This window comes from Schistocerca piceifrons, chromosome 4 (assembly GCF_021461385.2).
Source record: "Schistocerca piceifrons isolate TAMUIC-IGC-003096 chromosome 4, iqSchPice1.1, whole genome shotgun sequence".
Lineage (NCBI taxonomy): Eukaryota > Metazoa > Arthropoda > Insecta > Orthoptera > Acrididae > Schistocerca > Schistocerca piceifrons.
In genome coordinates this window covers 532871175-532889319 of record NC_060141.1, presented here as the reverse complement: position 1 = coordinate 532889319, position 18145 = coordinate 532871175, and the positions used below count along the sequence as shown (strand labels likewise).

General features: G+C 42.9%; 1 protein-coding gene across 1 annotated transcript in view; it reads right to left on the bottom strand.

Annotated features, from left to right (window-relative positions):
* LOC124795459 (neuronal acetylcholine receptor subunit alpha-3-like) overlaps positions 1-18145 on the bottom strand; it is a 163288-nt gene that overhangs the window by 58368 nt on the left and 86775 nt on the right. The window contains exon 7 of the mRNA XM_047259487.1: positions 958-1110. Within this exon, the coding sequence (XP_047115443.1) occupies positions 958-1110 (153 nt within the window). The remainder of the gene's footprint in view (positions 1-957; positions 1111-18145) is intronic.

The following is an 18145-nucleotide window of genomic DNA, read 5'->3' as shown; positions in this document are numbered from 1 at the left end:
CGCCATTTTGCTCGCAATTGTAATATGAGCCGACAAGGACCAAAGAAAGTGTTTAGTACATAGTTCCGTGTAGTCAGCGCGTACACAACTTTCCCACTAGAGCGCGCCCCGCTAAGCACAACAGCGCAGGCGCAGCGCTTGTCCGTCTCCACACTACGAGAGGGCGCTGCCGTAGAGACGGACCAAATTCTGCTTCCACCGATCCGCGTATTAATATGTAATGCAGCCAATGAGATTGCTGCTAACATAGAACCTTTTCTCCTCGCGGATCACACTCGCGCAGTGATACATGAACGCGCGAGGTATTATAACGAGTGTACAGGCCTCCGATTAGCCAGTCTGCATTTGTCTGCACCATTCTGTACCAGTCTGCATTAGTGTACCAGTCTATAGTCAAGTCTCAGTCTGTGCCTAATAAGATTACCATATCCCTGTACATAGCCATGAAGAGAAATGTATAGACACTTTTGTCAAGTCTCAGAGATATGTGAGAATAAGATTACCGTACCAGTACCAAGAGAACTTCAGATTGTCAATTGTAAATAGCATCCAGAACCAAGTTAAGTAATTTTTATACTTGTTATTATTTTAATAAATGTGTCTGAAAATTAATCAAGTTCTGTTTAAAGTTGGTCACCGACAATCTGCTACTCTAAGCGTGGAAGTGGCATTTCTTTCGTCTGACCTAACGGCAGAAGATAAGCACGCGACGATAAGACCATGAGACACACTGCTGACACTCGCCTACTTGGTTAGAGCGACAAGTCAAATAATTTGATGGTGTGTGTACTGAAGATCTTACAGTACACACACCACAGAAAGTTAGGCGGTTTCGGAAACGGAACCTAAATAGAGGGGCGCGCAGAGGTTGTAATAACCTTATGGAAAACGGATGACGGTGGCAGTACACCGATCCTTTCCTGGGAAGCGGGCTGTGAACTGCACTGCGGTACTCACCGACCTGCGGCGCGCTGCATCCGTCCTCTGGCATGGCGTACGACAGGCTGTCGATGACGGCGCAGTGCAGGAAGACGGAGAGGGTCGCCAGCAAGAGGCGCTCGTCGCAGCTGGTCGGCAGGAACCAAGTGCTCACCGTCAGCAGAACCAGCACTGTGGACACAACATTGTGAGAGATTTCTACATCTACATCTACATCTACATTTACACTCCGCAAGCCGCCCACCGGTGTGTGGCGGAGGGCACTTTACGTGCCACTGTCATTACCTCCCTTTTCTGTTCCAGTCGCGTATGGTTCGCGGGAGGAGCGACTGTCTGAAAGCCTCCGTGCGCGCTCGAGTCTCTCTAATTTTACATTCGTGATCTCCTCGGGAGGCATAAGTAGGGGGAAGCAATATATTCGATACCTCATCCAGAAACGCACCCTCTCGACACATGGCGAGCAAGCTACACCGCGATGCTGAGCGATTCTCTTGCAGAGTCTGCCACTTGAGGTTGCTAAACATCTCCGTAACGCTATCACGGTTACCAAATAACCCTGTGACGAAACGCGCCGGTCTTCTTTGGATCTCCTCTATCTTCTCCGTCAACCCGATCTGGTACGGATCCCACAGTGATGAGCAATACTCAAGTACAGGTCGAACGAGTGTTTTGTAAGCCACCTCCTTTGTTGATGGACTACATTTTCTAAGGACTCTTTCAATGAATCTCAACCTGGTACCCGCCTTACCAACAATTAATTTTATATGATCATTCCACTTCAAATACTTTCGCACGCATACTCCCAGATATTTTACAGAAGTAACTGCTACCAGTGTTTGTTCCGCTATCATATAATCATGCAATAAAGGATCTTTCTTTCTATGCATTCGCAATACATGACATTTGTCTGTGTTAAGGGTCAGTTGCCACTCCCTGCACCAAGTGCCTATCCGCTGCAGATCTTCCTGCATTACGCTATAATTTTCTAATGCTGCAACTTCTCTGTATACTACAGCATCATCCGCGAAAAGTCGCATGGAACTTCCGACGCTATCTACTACGTCATTTATATATATTGTGAAAAGCAATGGTCCCATAACACTCCTCTGTGACACGCCAGAGGTTACTTTAACGTCTGTAGACGTCTCTCCGTTGATAACAACATGCTGTGTTCTGTTTGTTAAAAGCTCTTCATCCCAGCCACACAGCTGGTCTGATATTCCGTAGGCTCTTACTTTGTTTATCAGCCGACAGTGCGGAACTGTATCGAACGCCTTCCGGAAGTCAAGGAAAATAGCATCTACCTGGGAGCCTGTATCTAATATTTTCTGGGTTTCATGAACAAATAAAGCGAGTTGGGTCTCGCACGATCGCTGTTTCCGGAATCCATGTTGATTCCTATAGAGTAGATTCTGGGTTTCCAAAAACAACAGGATACTCGAGCAAAAAACATGTTCTAAAATTCTACAACAGATCGACGTCAGAGACATAGGTCTATAGTTTTGCGCATCTGCTCGACGACCCTTCTTGAGGACTGGGACTACCTGTGCTCTTTTCCAATCATTTGGAAACTTCCGTTCCTCTAGAGACTTACGGTACACGGCTGTTAGAAGGGGGGCAAGTTCTTTCGCGTACTCTGTGTAGAATCGAAATGGAATCCCGTGAGGTCCAGTGGACTTTCCTCTGTTGAGTGATTTCTGTTGCTTTTCTATTCCTTGGACACTTATTTCGATGTCAGCCATTTTTTCGTTTGTGCGAGGATTTAGAGAAGGAACTGCAGTGCGGTCTTCCTCTGTGAAACAGCTTTGGAAAAAGGTGTTAAGTATTTCAGCTTTACGCGTGTCATCCTCTGTTTCAATGCCATCATCATCCCGGAGTGTCTGGATATGCTGTTTCGAGCCACTTACTGATTTAACGTAAGACCAGAACTTCCTAGGATTTTCTGTCAAGTCGGTACACAGAATTTTACTTTGACATCGTTTAGCTTCTGTTTGTCTGAGAGGATTTGGCTGCGTTTAAATTTGGAGTGAAGCTCTCTTTGCTTTCGCAGTAGTTTCCTAACTTTGTTGTTGAACCACGGTGGGTTTTTCCCGTCCCTCACAGTTTTACCCGGCACGTACCTGTCTAAAACGCATTTTACGATTGCCTTGAACTTTTACCATAAACACACAACATTGTCAGTGTCGGAACAGAAATTTTCGTTTTTATCTGTTAGGTAGTCTGAAATCTGCCTTCTATTACTCTTGCTAAACAGATATACCTTCCTCCCTTTTTTTATATTCCTATTAACTTCCATATTCAGGGTTGCCGCAACGGCCTTATGATCACTGATTCCCTGTTCTGCACTTACAGAGTCGAAAAGTTCGGGTCTGCTTGTTATCAGTAGGTCCAAGATGTTATCTCCACGAGTCGGTTCTCTGTTTAATTGCTCGAGGTAATTTTCGGATAGTGCACTCAGTATAGTGTCATTCGATGCTCTGTCCCTACCACCCGTCCTAAACATCTGAGTGTCCCAGTCTATATCTGGTAAATTGAAATCTTCACGTAAGACTATAACATGCAGAGAAAATTTATGTGGAATGTATTTAAAATTTTCTCTCAGTAGATCTGCCACTAATGCTGCTGAGTTGGGAGGTCGGTAAAAGGAGCCAATTATTAACGTAGCTCGGTTATTGAGTGTAACCTCCACCCATAATAATTCACAGGAACTATCCACTTCTACTTCACTACAGGATAAGCTACTACTAACAGCGACAAACACGCCACCACCGGTTGCATGCAATCTATCCTTTCTAAACACCGTCTGTGCCTTTGTAAAAATTTCGGCAGAATTTATCTCTGGCTTCAGCCAGCTTTCTGTACCTATAACGATTTCAGCTTCGGTGCTTTCTATCAGCGCTTGAAGTTCCGGTACTTTACCAATGCAGCTTCGACAGTTTTCAATTACAATACCGATTGTTGCTTGGTGCCCGCATGTCCTGACTTTGCCCCGCACCCTTTGAGGCTGTTGCCCTTTCTGTACTTGCCCGAGGCCATCTAACCTAAAAAACCGCCCAGTCCACGCCACACAACCCCTGCTACCCGTGTAGCCGTTTGCTGCGTGTAGTGGACTCCTGACCTATCCAGCGGAACCCGAAACCCCACCACCCTCTGGCGCAAGTCGAGGAATCTGCAGCCCACACGGTCGCAGAACCGTCTCAGCCTCTGATTCAGACCCTCCACTCTGCTCTGTACCAAAGGTCCGTAGTCAGTCCTGTCGACGATGCTGCAGATGGTGAGCTCTGCTTTCACCCCGCTAGCGAGACTGGCAGTCTTCACCAAATCAGATAGCCGCCGGAAGCCAGAGAGGGTTTCCTCCGATCCATAGCGACACACATCATTGGTGCCGACATGAGCGACCACCTGCAGATGGGTGCACCCTGTACCATTCATGGCATCCGGAAGGACCCTTTCCACATCATGAATGACTCCCCCCGGTATGCACACGGAGCGCACATTGGTTTTCTTCCCCTCTCTTGCTAGCATAGAGCCACGTCACGACGTAAACACCTCGGCCTACGTGTTACTGTAAATTAGCTACTGTTTAGGCTGTATCGTTTATAGTTGCTTATTCATCACATTACGGCCTATTGTCTAACAAACCAACACACGTTATGTGATGTCACCGCCAGACACCACACTTGCTAGGTGGTAGCCTTTAAATCGGCCGCGGTCCGTTAGTATACGTCGGACCCGAGTGTCGCCACTATCAGTGACTGCACACCGAGCGCCGCCACACGGCAGATCTAGTCTAGAGAGACTCCCTAGAACTCGCCCCAGTTGTACAGCCGACTTTGCTAGCGATGGTTCACTGTCTACATACGCTCTCACTTGCAGAGATGATAGTTGCTACGACCTAGCAAGGCGCTATATTCAGTTGCTATAATTACTATCTTCGAGAATGTATTCTGAACAGATAATATTCCGAATCATATACCGTCAAGAGCGACGTTCATCATTAATGGATTAAAGTTAAGTATCAAGCTTATTACGTCTGCTTTCTGAATTCTAATTCCTTGTCACGTTCCAGACCTCACGTCAGTGTAGTTCTTCCCTCCTCACGCCAGCCTGCGTGAGCTCAAACGTGCGCATTTCGGCCTCCAATCGTAACACGGTGTTGGCTCTTCTGCTAACACAAAACGTTATACAACTCACATTTTTGTGGATGATAATAAGTGTCCATATTAATTATTTATTCCTGATCTTTTCAAACAATGCGAAGAAGAATAGCTAATTCTAGAAAATGCTTACACAACAACTACATCGTACAACTACAAAAATTCAGTAAAATCGCTTCAACAGTTACTGAACTACTAATGTTAGTATTATAGATTTTGTTCTGTTTATGTTTATTTATTAGAGTGCATAATCATTGTAGGTAATTTATTTCCGTTAATTGATCCGCGCTAGTACTATGCTAGTGAACAGCCATTGTCTGCTGTATTCCTTGGCCGCAGGACAGCACGTCAGCGGCATGTTATTTCAAGTAGGCTGTAACGCCCCAGAAGCGACATTCCGGCTATCAGTTGCAGCAATCCAATATAAACTCTATATACCATTTCGTTCAGTGGCCGCTGACCTCAGTTGCCTCCTCTCCATCTACCGAATGCACTGAGGTGACAAAAGTAATTAAATACCTCGTAATATCGTGTCGGACCTCCTTTTGCCTTTCGTAGTACAGCAACTTGACGTGGAATTGACTCAACAAGTCGCTGGAAGCCCTCTCCATAGATACAGACCGACGAGGCCCCTACAGCCGTTTTTAATAGAGACAGTGTTGCCGATGCAGAACTTTGTGCACGAACCAACCTCTGGATTGTGTCCCACGTATGTTCGATGGGAATCATTTCGGGTGCTCTGGATGACCGAATTGTTCGCTCGAACTGTCCAGAATGTTCTCCAATTGCGAACACTTGGAGCCCGTTGACACGGCGCATTGCCAGCCATAAAAATTGCATCGTTGTTTGGGAACATGAAGTCCACAAATGCAAATGGTCTCAAAGTAGTCGAACATAACATTTGCAGCCACTGATCGGCTCACCCGGGCCAGAGAACCAAATCTATTCCATGTAAACACAGCCAAAATCATTACGGAGCCACCACTGCCTCGCACAGTGCCTTGTCGACAATCTGAGTGCATGGCCTCGTGGGGTCTGCGCTACACTCGAGCCCTATCACCAGTTCTTACCAACTGAAATCAGGACTCACCGGATCAGGTCACGGTTGTCCAGTCGTCAGTTGTCCAACAGATATCGTCAAGAGCCCAGGAGAGGAGGCAGAGGCAATGTCGTCCTGTTAGCAAAGGCAGTTACGTCGGTCGTCTGCTGCCATTAACCACTAGCGCCATAATCGCCACTCCATCCTAACAGATGCGTTTGTCGTTGATTTTTGCGATTATTTTACGCAGTGTTGCTTGTCTGTTAACACTGACAACTCTACTCAAACGTGGCTGTTCTCTGACGCTGAGTGAAGGCCGTCGACCACTGAGTTGTCCGTGGTGGGAGGTAATGGCCGAAATGTGGTATTTCCGGCACATTCTTGACACTGTATAATCTGGAATATTGAATTCTCTAACGATTTCCGGAATGGAGTTTCCTATGCATCTATCTCCAACTACCCCTGCGCGTTCAAGGCCTGTTTATTCCTGTCGTGCGGCTATAATCAAGTCTGGAACCTTTCCACACGAGTCACCTGAGTACAAACGACAGCTCTGCCAATATGCTGTCCTTTTAGACCCTGTGTACGCATTACTGCAGCCATCTGTAAGTGTGCATGTTGCTATTCCATGATTTAAGTCACCTCTGTGTAAATTGGCTAGCTGGGACAGCAGCATGCTGACGTGTACAGTCTTTCTTGACTTTCCTGGATACTGCGGCTGCAGTATCGTCCAAGATGCACCAGGTTGACTCGTTCCTCTGTGTACGTTTGGGATCCAGCATTTTTAACGCCTGACGACCACTACCCGCTCCGTCTTCGTGCGGGACTCAGTCGCATAGTTTGTGCTCTGGTTTGTCCACACTGCCGCAGGCGCAACTATCATTCATGTTTTGACTTTGTAAAGATACATAGCGTACGGGTTACAACCGGTCAGGTACTCTATCAGTTCACTCGAGGGGTTTAGAAGTCTCATTTTTAGTGTTTCTTTGTGCCTGAAGGGTCCCATTCATGTGTCCTCGGTTCCATTTGTTATCTTGCATTATCTGTAAATGTGATGGCTGAGAGAAACGTAAAGGCATGTGGAAGACAACAGTAAATGATTCACAAAAGAACAGAAACAGTACAGGCTTTTCATTCTAGCTGAGTATCGCTCTGTTTCAAGGGGGTAGAAAGAAACTCGATTAATGACTAAATCCTGAAAAAGTCGATGGTACGTAAATGAGAGGAATGGAGATCAAGGCAGCGTAACAGCTCATACGTTCAAGTTGATAACCAGAATAATATACAGAAGTGTGAAAAAACATTGTGGATCTGTTAGATTGTCTTTTAATAAACGTCCAGGTACCAGAGGAAAAGGAATTAAAACTCGGAAAAAAACTCTTGAGATCTGCCAGTGACACTGTAATTCTATCAGAGACAGAAAGAAAACGGAAGAACGGTTGATCGGAATAGACGGTGGATATACACGTCCCAGTCACACCGATGTGACCAACGCCTATGTCAACGTGCAATAACCACCACTCAGGTCGGCGGGTGGTAGCCCTAACCGTGGGATAGTGTACTCATTGCTGAAACAGAGCGATTTATCTAACGGAGGGGCATGATCATTAGCTTTCGGGCCAAGGGTGGGAGTATTTCCAAAACGGCTACCGTAGGTACAGGATACCGTGCATTGCGGAAATGCGCTATACAAACCGGCTTCAAAGCAACTGTCGTGCACCAAGCGCCATAGATGACAGGGATAAACGACTGCTGCAGAGATGTGTACGGGCGAACAGACGTGCAACTGTCGAGCAGCTGACCGCACAGGTGACCTGAGGAGCTACCAACCTCAACGACCATATCGCAACTGGACGTCCATTTAGTGGCAACAGGTGACCTTTTCAGACGAACCACGTTTTATGCTTCATCGTACAGGTGGCCTTCGGCGTGAAAGACGTGAAAGTCTGAAGGCCAACACCCAGCATTCGGTATGGCCTGGGGAATGCTTTCGTCTATTCGTCGGGTGACCTCGCTACTCTGGAGCCGGCTGCTGTGGTCAGGTGGTTTTAGGCGCTTCAGTCCGGAACCACGCTGCTGCTACGGTCGCAGGCTCTAATTCTGCCTCGGACATGGAAGTGTGTGATGTCCTTTGGTTAGTTAAGTTTAAATAGTTCTAAGTCTAGGAGACTGGTGACCTCAGATGTTAAGTCCCATAGTGCTTAGAGCCATTTCAACCATTTTTGCTACTCTGGAAGCTACAACGGAACAATAGAAATATGCATATCATCTTAGGGACCATGTCCAACCCTATATGCAATCTGTTCTTCGGCACAATAGCTTCTACCAACAGAACACCGCAACATGTCACACAGCTTGCAGTGTACGTGATGGTTCGAAGAGGCGCAAGATGAGTTTACCGTACTTCCCTGGCCACCAAATCCGCGCATATAAATCCAGTCGAGAATTTGTGGGACCACCTCGACTGGGTTGTTCGCGCCATGGATAGTCAAACGGGAAACGCAGCGCAACTGCAGTCGGCTGGGCTCCACGTGCCTGTCGCAACCTTCCACACTCTCACTGACTCTGTTCGTGCACGTCTTTTATACAAGTTCCACCATTTCGGCAGTAAAATAACTGATGACAGACGAAGAAGAGACGATAAACTATGAAATGGAGACTAGCTATGGCGTTTCTGAAGGAGAGAAAACTGTTAGTATCGAATATAAATTAAGTGTTGGGAAGTCTTTTCTGAAGATGTTTTTCTGTATAGCCTAATAAATTGGTACGCAAGTGAAAGGCGGACAATAAGCAGTCTAGACAAGAAGCATTAGAAACGTGGCGCTGTAGAGATGTGTTGAGCATTAGATGGTTAGATCAAGTAACTAATGACAAGGTACTGAACAGAATTCAGAAAAAAATACTTTTGTGGCCAAACTTTCCTATAAGAAGGGATTGGTTGATAGAACTCAGTCTGAGACATGTAGAAATTGTCATGTTGGTATTAGAATGATGTTTGGGGGGAGGTGGGGATGGTAAAAACTGTAAAGGAGACTGAAACCCGAATACAGTAAGTTGGTTCAAATGGATGTATGTTGTGGTAGAGTATTCACAGATGAAAAGGCTTGAGCAGAACGGAATAGCGTGGACATCTGGATCAAACCCGATGTCAAACTGAAGACCACAACAACAAGTCCAACAGGGAACAACAGTTATACAGGACGAAGAAAGAAGACCAACGCACACTAAGAAATCAGCGTTTATATTTATGCAACTGAAACTTCTTCCTAAGGCTTCCCAGCAACAATGTCATACCATTTTATTTTAATACTTCTTAGCAATCTGAACGAACGGCCTCGAACGAGGAATATCACTTTTCCCTGTGTAATGCTCAGGACTGAGCTATCTTTTATTACTTTTTTCACTTCCCAACACTATTTACTATAATTTTCTTGTTTCCCGATTATTTACAGATCTGAAACAGATCTTAAAACTATGATAGTGGCAGTTCCCCAAAGGAGTCCTCGTATTCACGCAAGGCATATATTATACAAAATGTTCTGAAATAGGGTTTGTGGCTTCCTGGCCTGGTCAAGCAGGTACTATCTGTAGTGCTCAGTCTCCGGCTCGTCCATAGATAATGCGTAGGACAAAAATGTCCAAGCATCCATGTGTGAGATTACGTTTGGATGATGAGCAGAAACGCCATCCTTCAATTAGTACATCATTAAATGATATCATCTGTGGCTCTGACTTAATAAGATGAAGGATTTATCTCTGGTTTCAGTTCCATATGTTTTATTTGCTTAGTGAAAGTAGGACTAAGGGATAAGGGTGCTACCGTAGCACTTTGTATCAAGGGGAGATGGTCGCTGCCGGCAGTCCTTTGTGATTAACACTCCCCCAGATTCGGGAATAATTACGTACAGGCTGTCACCACAGTAATGGGTGTGGAGTAAATACTCCACGATCTAGCTATATTTGAAATAGGAAGCCTTTGTTATCGTATGTAACTCACGACCAGATAGTGATACTACACGTATTAGAAAACATGAACTGACAGGCTCACGTTGACGGGACGACGGGGGCGAGCACCTCGAAAACATGCTTAGTTATCGAAACCTCTACGCTTTCTAAAATCTTATTGGCTCACCTTAGGTATGGCGCCTCGTAATATGTGCCCGTGGAGTTTAGTCAAAGCCCATATATGCTAAGAGACGTAGTATTGGTGACTACTTGTACTTCATAAATGTTCACAAACCAAATGTGCCAATTCTTTGTGTAATGGAAAGAAAGCGGCCGTATGCCGAAATCTCGTGCGTACATGCTGAATAGCGCGATAACTTTCCTGCAAGTTGTGTGATGCCACAATGTACGTCTCGTGTTTGGAGCGGTCTATAAATCCAGTAGCTTCTAGCTTCTGTACCTCCACCGTTTTGAGCCAAGACTCATTGTTGAAATTTGGGTTCCTCTTGATAGGCAAATTGATTTATCCGTGTTCTGTATCTCCTCAGTCACTTGTACCTATTCCTAAATAACCTTATATGTTATTTTAATATCCTCTTGGTCTTCGTAGGCAGATGCCACCAACATCATTCCATTAAATTATAACCCATTTATTGTAGGTCACAATCTCTTCGTTAATGGATGAAAGGCGATCGCTTATAACGTGGCTGATAGGGAACAGCCGTGACGCAGATCTCTCCGGATTGCTGGAAGAAAATTTGGAAACAGCAGTCGAGTTCATTGTAAAGATCTATTGAATACACTAGAGATTTCATATAGGTCATGTGGGCGCAGTTACCAATCAGCTGTGTAAATAAAGAATGTAACTGATCATTACTGTGCAAACAGCTCTGTCCGTGAACGTGTAACAATTTCTAGCCTGAATGTACATTAACCAAGAGAGAATAAAATATACTAAAAACCGCATTTTCTGTCGAGGAATAAAACTACAAAATAAAATATCCAAAGTGAGTTAAGAGATTGTTAAAAAGAGACATTCTGGAAAACGCAGTTATGGCAAGCAATATATTCTATATAGTGGAGCATTAAGTAGGTAACATAAATCTGGCGTTTGGTAAAACAAAGTAACACTAGTGAATAATGTAATCAACAGAATTAACAAAACATCTGTCATTTCACACAACACTTTCAGAATACCTTTCTTTCCTTTTAGATTCTTTTCTTCTTTTCTAGAAACCCTTACGCATCGCATAATACGGGATATGGCAGGTAATAAAGTAAGTGTACGGAAAATGTAGTGAAATTGCAGAAACGAAGAGCTGGAATGGACTTACGATTTATTTACAATGTAAAACACGGTGAAATATATATTTACAGAAGATGCTGAAAGTGATCCCCTGCAACATCAATATACAGTTGTGCACGTAAGTGCATAGTATGCAGATACACCAGGCCTAATTTCGGATATCAATGGCGGCAACTTCAGGGCTGATGTTGTCTTTCAGTTCCTGTACTGTGTGTGGATTTCTTTCAAGGGCCTTGCTCTTCAAGTGTCCCTATAGCAAAAAATCATATGTTGTTAGATCCGACGAACGTGGTGAACATAAATGTTTGCTGAAGTTCGTTCCTCGGTGAGGAAATCATGGACTCGTTCCAGGGAGGCCTTCGACGTGTGGCACGCTGCTCCATCTTGTTGGATGAAGCAGTATTGCCTTCCATATTCAGTGAGTTAAGCACAAAATGTCTCAAAAAATTCCATATGAGCAACTGTGTGAGCAACTTTGTCGAGGGTAGTGCCAAAAAATTATCGGTTCAATGACGCGCGTTCCTGCTACACCACATCTAATGCCGATTTTTTCTTCACGTAGTACGCTGCTGAAACACCGTGTTCTGGTGCCTCATTGCCCAGTACCTCGTGTTCTGTGAATTCAAATGACCCAAGAGATGACAGCATGCTTCATCACTCATGATGTAATAGAAAGGGTCTAACAAAAGTAATGTACAATAATCTACATGTCTTTTATAGTCACATTCCCGTTATTGTTCCACAAACGTCACACGATATGACTTCAGATTAAGGCTTTTTAATATCTGCAGGCAACTCCTCCTAGTTACATGCGCCTGTTGGGCCAATTTACGTGTAGACTTCTATGGGCTCTGAGTAATTCTTCGGCGAATGTCTGCAGTAACATCTGGTGTGTGAACTGAAGGAATTATTTGTTGTTTTACGTTTTGCAGAGATCAGTGAAAGCGTCAGGTTTCGTAGACTGTATATGGCTCTCATTGCTGGTAGTCTTCTATCCGGATAATTGACCACAAAAATTTCGCGATTTTCCTTAATCGAACCTGTTTTCACGTATGGTTCCATTATTTCAATTCTTGCTTCTACCGAAAAAGTAATTTTGTAGACCGAAAAGAGAAACATCTAACTTCACTAATGAAACAAACTGAACTGCAGACAGAAACAAGCTAACAATCGATTATTGCATAAAACTGTCTGTTGTGGTAGCTTTTACTCTATTTCAGAAGTCGAAATATTGCATTCACATTCAAAGGGCAGGCCGGCTATTTTTAACTACGCCACCCTGTATAAGGGATGCTGATCTAGTTTTTCAGGCTATTAAATCGAAAGCTTCATTACGCAAAATGTGAAGCAAACAAGGACGTTATGATACCCATACCATCTGACAGTGTATGTAGTGTTACATAATGAAAGAATGCCTGTGCAGTTTCTTTAGTGTGTGCGGTGAGTGCGACTGAGAAATGAATGAAACGCGTAGTAATAGACCTTTACTCTTCTAGAACCAAAAAACCTCAGTGAAGAGCAGTATTTTTAGTGAGGGAAAAGGCAAACTGGCATTGTATTGAGGGTGCTGGAGTTTCCAAATCTCATCTAGCCATCTAGATCATGGTTTTGTATGATTTCACTAAGTTACTTCAGTAAAATACAGGCATCGCTTCTACAATTAAGGCCACGGCCGATATCTCTCCCTCTCGCGTCAAGTACTGCAAGCGGCTATATGTATGAAGTACGTTTTTCTCATGAGCCTGAAATCGTAAAACCACGAAATGTCCAATGTCCTTGTAAAACTGATATATGGATCAATGAACCTGCTACTACTGCTATTAGTACTATTAGCACCACTCCCGTAGCGTAAATGCAAATGACTGTGCTCTAAAATTAAATGTGTACGATGTCGATACGGACTGCTGCAAACTCAACGCATTCAAAAACTCTGAGACGTTAGAATGTTGAATGGTCTCACATTCATTTTGCAAATCTACATAATCTAAGCTCGCCGGGGTGTTCATTGTTCAAGACACGCAAACCGATTACCTAGAGGAACGAAATGCGCTTAACATTGATTCACGAGGAACTGACGGGCAGGCATGACGGAACAGCTAATTCTCGTCAGCCGATTGTTGTTTAACCGTATGTAAAACTTAAAGTCGGCGTTCAACAAAGTTATGAACCTGCACATTTCAGAGATCTAGGTTCTGCCACTAGTAGGTCAACGACGGAAGTTCATAGCACGTTATGTGCAATCGATATGCCCAAGTCTTATATAAAATTCCACTAGAATACTATTTATACCATAAGACTCATTTTTCGGCGCAACTATGGTAATTTTCAACAACTCTTCTGACGTAAACGGCCCGGTGAGACCTGCATTTTGCTGCTGATAAGGTGTTGAGGGAAAAACGCCGGATTTTAACTCTGACATGAATAGTGCTGACACACCATAAGTAAAAGAACTTTGTTATTATTGCTAGGGGGCAGTGTGCTGACATAAGCGTTGTTCCATCCTTGGAGAACAGTGCATGTGGAAGAAATAGTAACGGTAGATGAAGAGTCAACGCAAACTTGTTGTAACTAATTAACTATGTCATACCGAAGCAGGTTCACGACCCATCAGCATGTGGGGAACATTAAGGACTCACGTCCTGTCGATGTCGAGGTCGTTAGAGATGGAACATCATCTCAATTTGCAGAAGAAAGCCATCAACTTTCTTTTCTAAGAACTCTCCCTGCGTTTCCTTCAAATGGTTTATGAAAGCCATGGCAATCCTAAACATGGATAGCAGGAGGAGAGTAGCGGCCTACATTATTCTGTCATGAGCCACCCATCAACAGCAGCTCATTATCTGATACGTGTTGTTGTTGTTAACTGCGTAATGACCAGCTGTGCTCACGTTTCATTTACTAGTGCTATCGTCAAAAATTCTCAGATTAACTCTTTCTATAAAAACTTCAGGGTTTATTCGAAATAATAAATTTTTATGACGAAATTCGAAAACGTCCTGAAAAACGTAAGCCAGAAATGTAACTGTTTTCAAAACTTTACGTGTCATTTACATTACAAACGACATTGAGGTAAAGTGTTTTAAATATGTTAACGGAAGTTAATCATTATACATTGGAACAGAATTAGCTTTCGTATGAACAGCTACTGTACTACAATTACCGCACCCAATAATTTATTGGCAAGCACGTTTCCAATTCTTTAAGCAATCACTAAGTGTGCACGTAACTCAAAATATTGAGTACAGGATCTAGAAAGAACTGGTTACAATTTTTTCCACTTTCGTTGGATATGCAAGGGCCTGCTGGTTCAAAGACCGTAATAAATGAAGCTAATCCAAAGAATAATTTAACTTCGGTCGAGAAGAAAATATGTTACTCGAGAGTGAACACACTTTGTTTAGGCATTAGAGCTATATACTTGACAATGAATCACAACTATTTCACTAGAGTACTTGTTTCCTTGACAAGAAATATAGTAGTGATGGTTCCATAAAATGGAAGGTCATTAACGACTCTTCTCTTACTTTTGAGGGAGTCACTTTCGAGCTGCAAGAAAGTTAATTGTTTGTTCTAACACTAGCAGTGAGGTACGACTGCGGCTGCCTAGATGTAAATTACAACTGCATTAGTCAAAGTAATTGCCCGTCTTGATCTCTGTTATATCTTTTGTCTTCCAAGACACGTTTTAATACACAATTCCTCAGATGCGTTCATACTAGGATACAAACATGACGTTAATGATAAATGAATGTATCCTACGTATAGGTACAGAGTTCAGATAGTTTGCAAAAATTCTGAGCCTTGAACTTGGGTTCTGAAGTACGCAGCTTGCCATATACAGCCTTCGTAACATACTGAAGTCTGATGAAAGTATAACACCAGAACCTTCTCCAGCTGGTGTGAAACATAATAAAACTTTTATTCGTTAAACTTAGAGCAGTGCTGAATAACAGATGAACTAATTTAATGCCCATGTGTTAAAGCTTCTTAAGTTAGGTTGTTCTGAGGCAGTGCACTAAAAACAGCATTATGGAGCGCTTTATAACGTATTATAATCACATTTGTTTTCACTTCTTCTAAATTTTGTTTCATGCTGATACATTCGGTATCATAAATCATCTATCATACATTATTTTACGAGAAAAACATTTAAAACATCTAGATACAGGTAACCTGTCTAATGTAAGTCATTAAAATTGTTAATTACTGGAGTCGTAACCGATACAAAAAGTAATAGTTGAACAGACCAGTGCGGAAACTCATATTTATCCCTTATTATTATTCACATATCTCAGCTGCCAAAACGTACAATGAATATCTTAAGTTTTATATTTTCCAATCGCTCGGCCAACTATCGCGAAGGGCGGACGACCTACCCTCTTTTATAGCTCTTTAAAATTCGGAGAATCACAATATAGGTCAGTGTGCTTTCTAGCACTGAAGCACCATTTCACTGTCAGCCATTAAACAAAAATTACTTCCAGAACGCTAGGCTCTTCTTTATTGCTCTGCAATACAGCTTGATGGTAACCCATTAAAAGTTTTACAGATCTAACAGAAGAAACTGGGTCACAAATGACAAAAATATATGAATCGAGATCATTATCACTGGTCAATGTAGCTGTGCGTCTTGACTGCTACTACATCTTTCTTTAAATAATAAAAAAAAATACATTTCAACGCTTAATGTCCACAGTCATAATTACATTTAATACCCTCGATCACTAAATCTCGTCCGTCCTCACGTACAGCTATACCATGATTAGTCATTGTACAATTGTATGTGTGTACTGACCAGAATGTTGTTTTACTTCGTTAGTGCTTAGCACGCGAGGACGCCGTTTTCTGCAATTTTGAAAGTACACTGCACTTCATCCAATTCACTACCACTACTGCATTTCGATAAAAACAGAATTGTGTCTACTAACAAAAATGGTGTGTCAGGTACCCAATGCGCATCGCAGCGGTTGCATCACTAAAATAACACCGTATTCGTGGTCCATCTACATGGTTTGGAATTTCGTGAGAAGATTCTGTCGCGACGAAAAACGCCTTTCTTTTAATGATGTCCAGCCCAAATCCTGTAACCTTTCTGTGACACTCTCTCCCATATTTCGCGTAATACAAAACGTGCTGCCCTTCTTTGAACTTTTTCGATGTACTCCGTCAGTCGTATCTGGTAAGGATCCCACACCACGCAGCAGTATTGTAAAAGAGCACGGACAGACTTAGTGTAGGCAGTCTCCTTAGTAGATCTGTTACATTTTCTAAGTGTCCTGCCAATAAAACGAAGTCTTTGTTTAGCCTTCCCCACAACATTTTCTACGTGTTCCTTCCAATTTAAGTTGATCGTTATTGTAATCCCTAGGTATTTAAATGAATTTAAGACCGTTAGATTTGACTGATTTTTCGTGTTACCGAAGTTTAACAAATTCCTTTTAGCACTCATGTCAATGACTTCACACTTTCCGTTATTTAGGGTCAACTGCCAATTTTCCCACCATTCAGATATCTTTTCTAAATAGTTTTGTAATTTGTTTTGATCTTGTGATGACTTTATTAGTCGATAAACGACAGCGTCAATAGCAAACAACCGAAGACGGCTGCTCAGATTGTCTCCCAAACCGTTTATATAGATAAGGAGTAGCAAAGGGCCTATAACACTACCCTGGGGAGCGCCAGACATCACTTGTGTTTTACCCGATGACTTTCCGTCAATTACTACGAACTGTGACCTCTCTGACAGGAAATCACAAATCAAGTCACAAAACAAAGACGATATTCCATTGTGTGGTACAGTGTCAAAAGTCTTCCGGAAATCCAGAAATACGGGATCGATCTGAAATCCCTTGTTAATAGCACTCAGCACTTGATGTGAATAAAGAGCTAGTTGTGTTTCACAGGAACGATGTTTTCTAAACCCCTGTTGACTGTGTGTCAATAGACAGTTTCCTTCGAGGTAATTCATAATGTTTGAACTCAATATATGTTCCAAAATCCTGCTGCATATCGACGTTAACGATATAGGCCTGTAATTTAGTGGATTACTCTTAATACCTTTCTTGAATACCTTGCGACCTGTGCAACTTTGCAGTCTTTGGGTACGGATCTTTCGTCGAGCGAACGGTTGCATATTATTGTTAAAAATTCAAATGGCTCTAAGCACTATGAGGTCATCAGTCCCCCAGACTTAGAACTACTTAATTCTAATCAACCTAAGCACATCGCACACATCCATGCCCGAGGCAGGATTCGTACCTGCGACCGTACCAGCAGCTCTGTCCCGGACTGAAGCGCCTAGAACCGCTCGGTCACAGCGGCCGGTCTATGATTGTTATGTATGGAGTTAATGCATTAGCATACTCCAAAAGGAACCCAATTGGTACACAGTCGGGACTGAGGAGCAAAGGTTACTGGAACATCTGGGCCTTCCCTGGTATCCAAAATAAATTCGAGTGCTTGTCGTGTGCATCAGTTTCCGCTTCCTCTGTGTGTTTCACAAATCGGAATATAACGTCATATGAAATTAGTTTATTTTATTATTATTATTATTATTTTGTTTTTAGAATGTATTAAATACGGATGTATGTTAGGTGATCATTTGTAGATGTTACTGTTATTCTGTCATATAAAATATAAATCCATACATATAAAAATAGTTGAGTGAGTATATGTATGTATGTAGGTATGTTACACATCTCCTCCTAAGCCACTGGCCTGAGTTGAAACAAACCTGGTTCACATATACCTTAGTGTCAG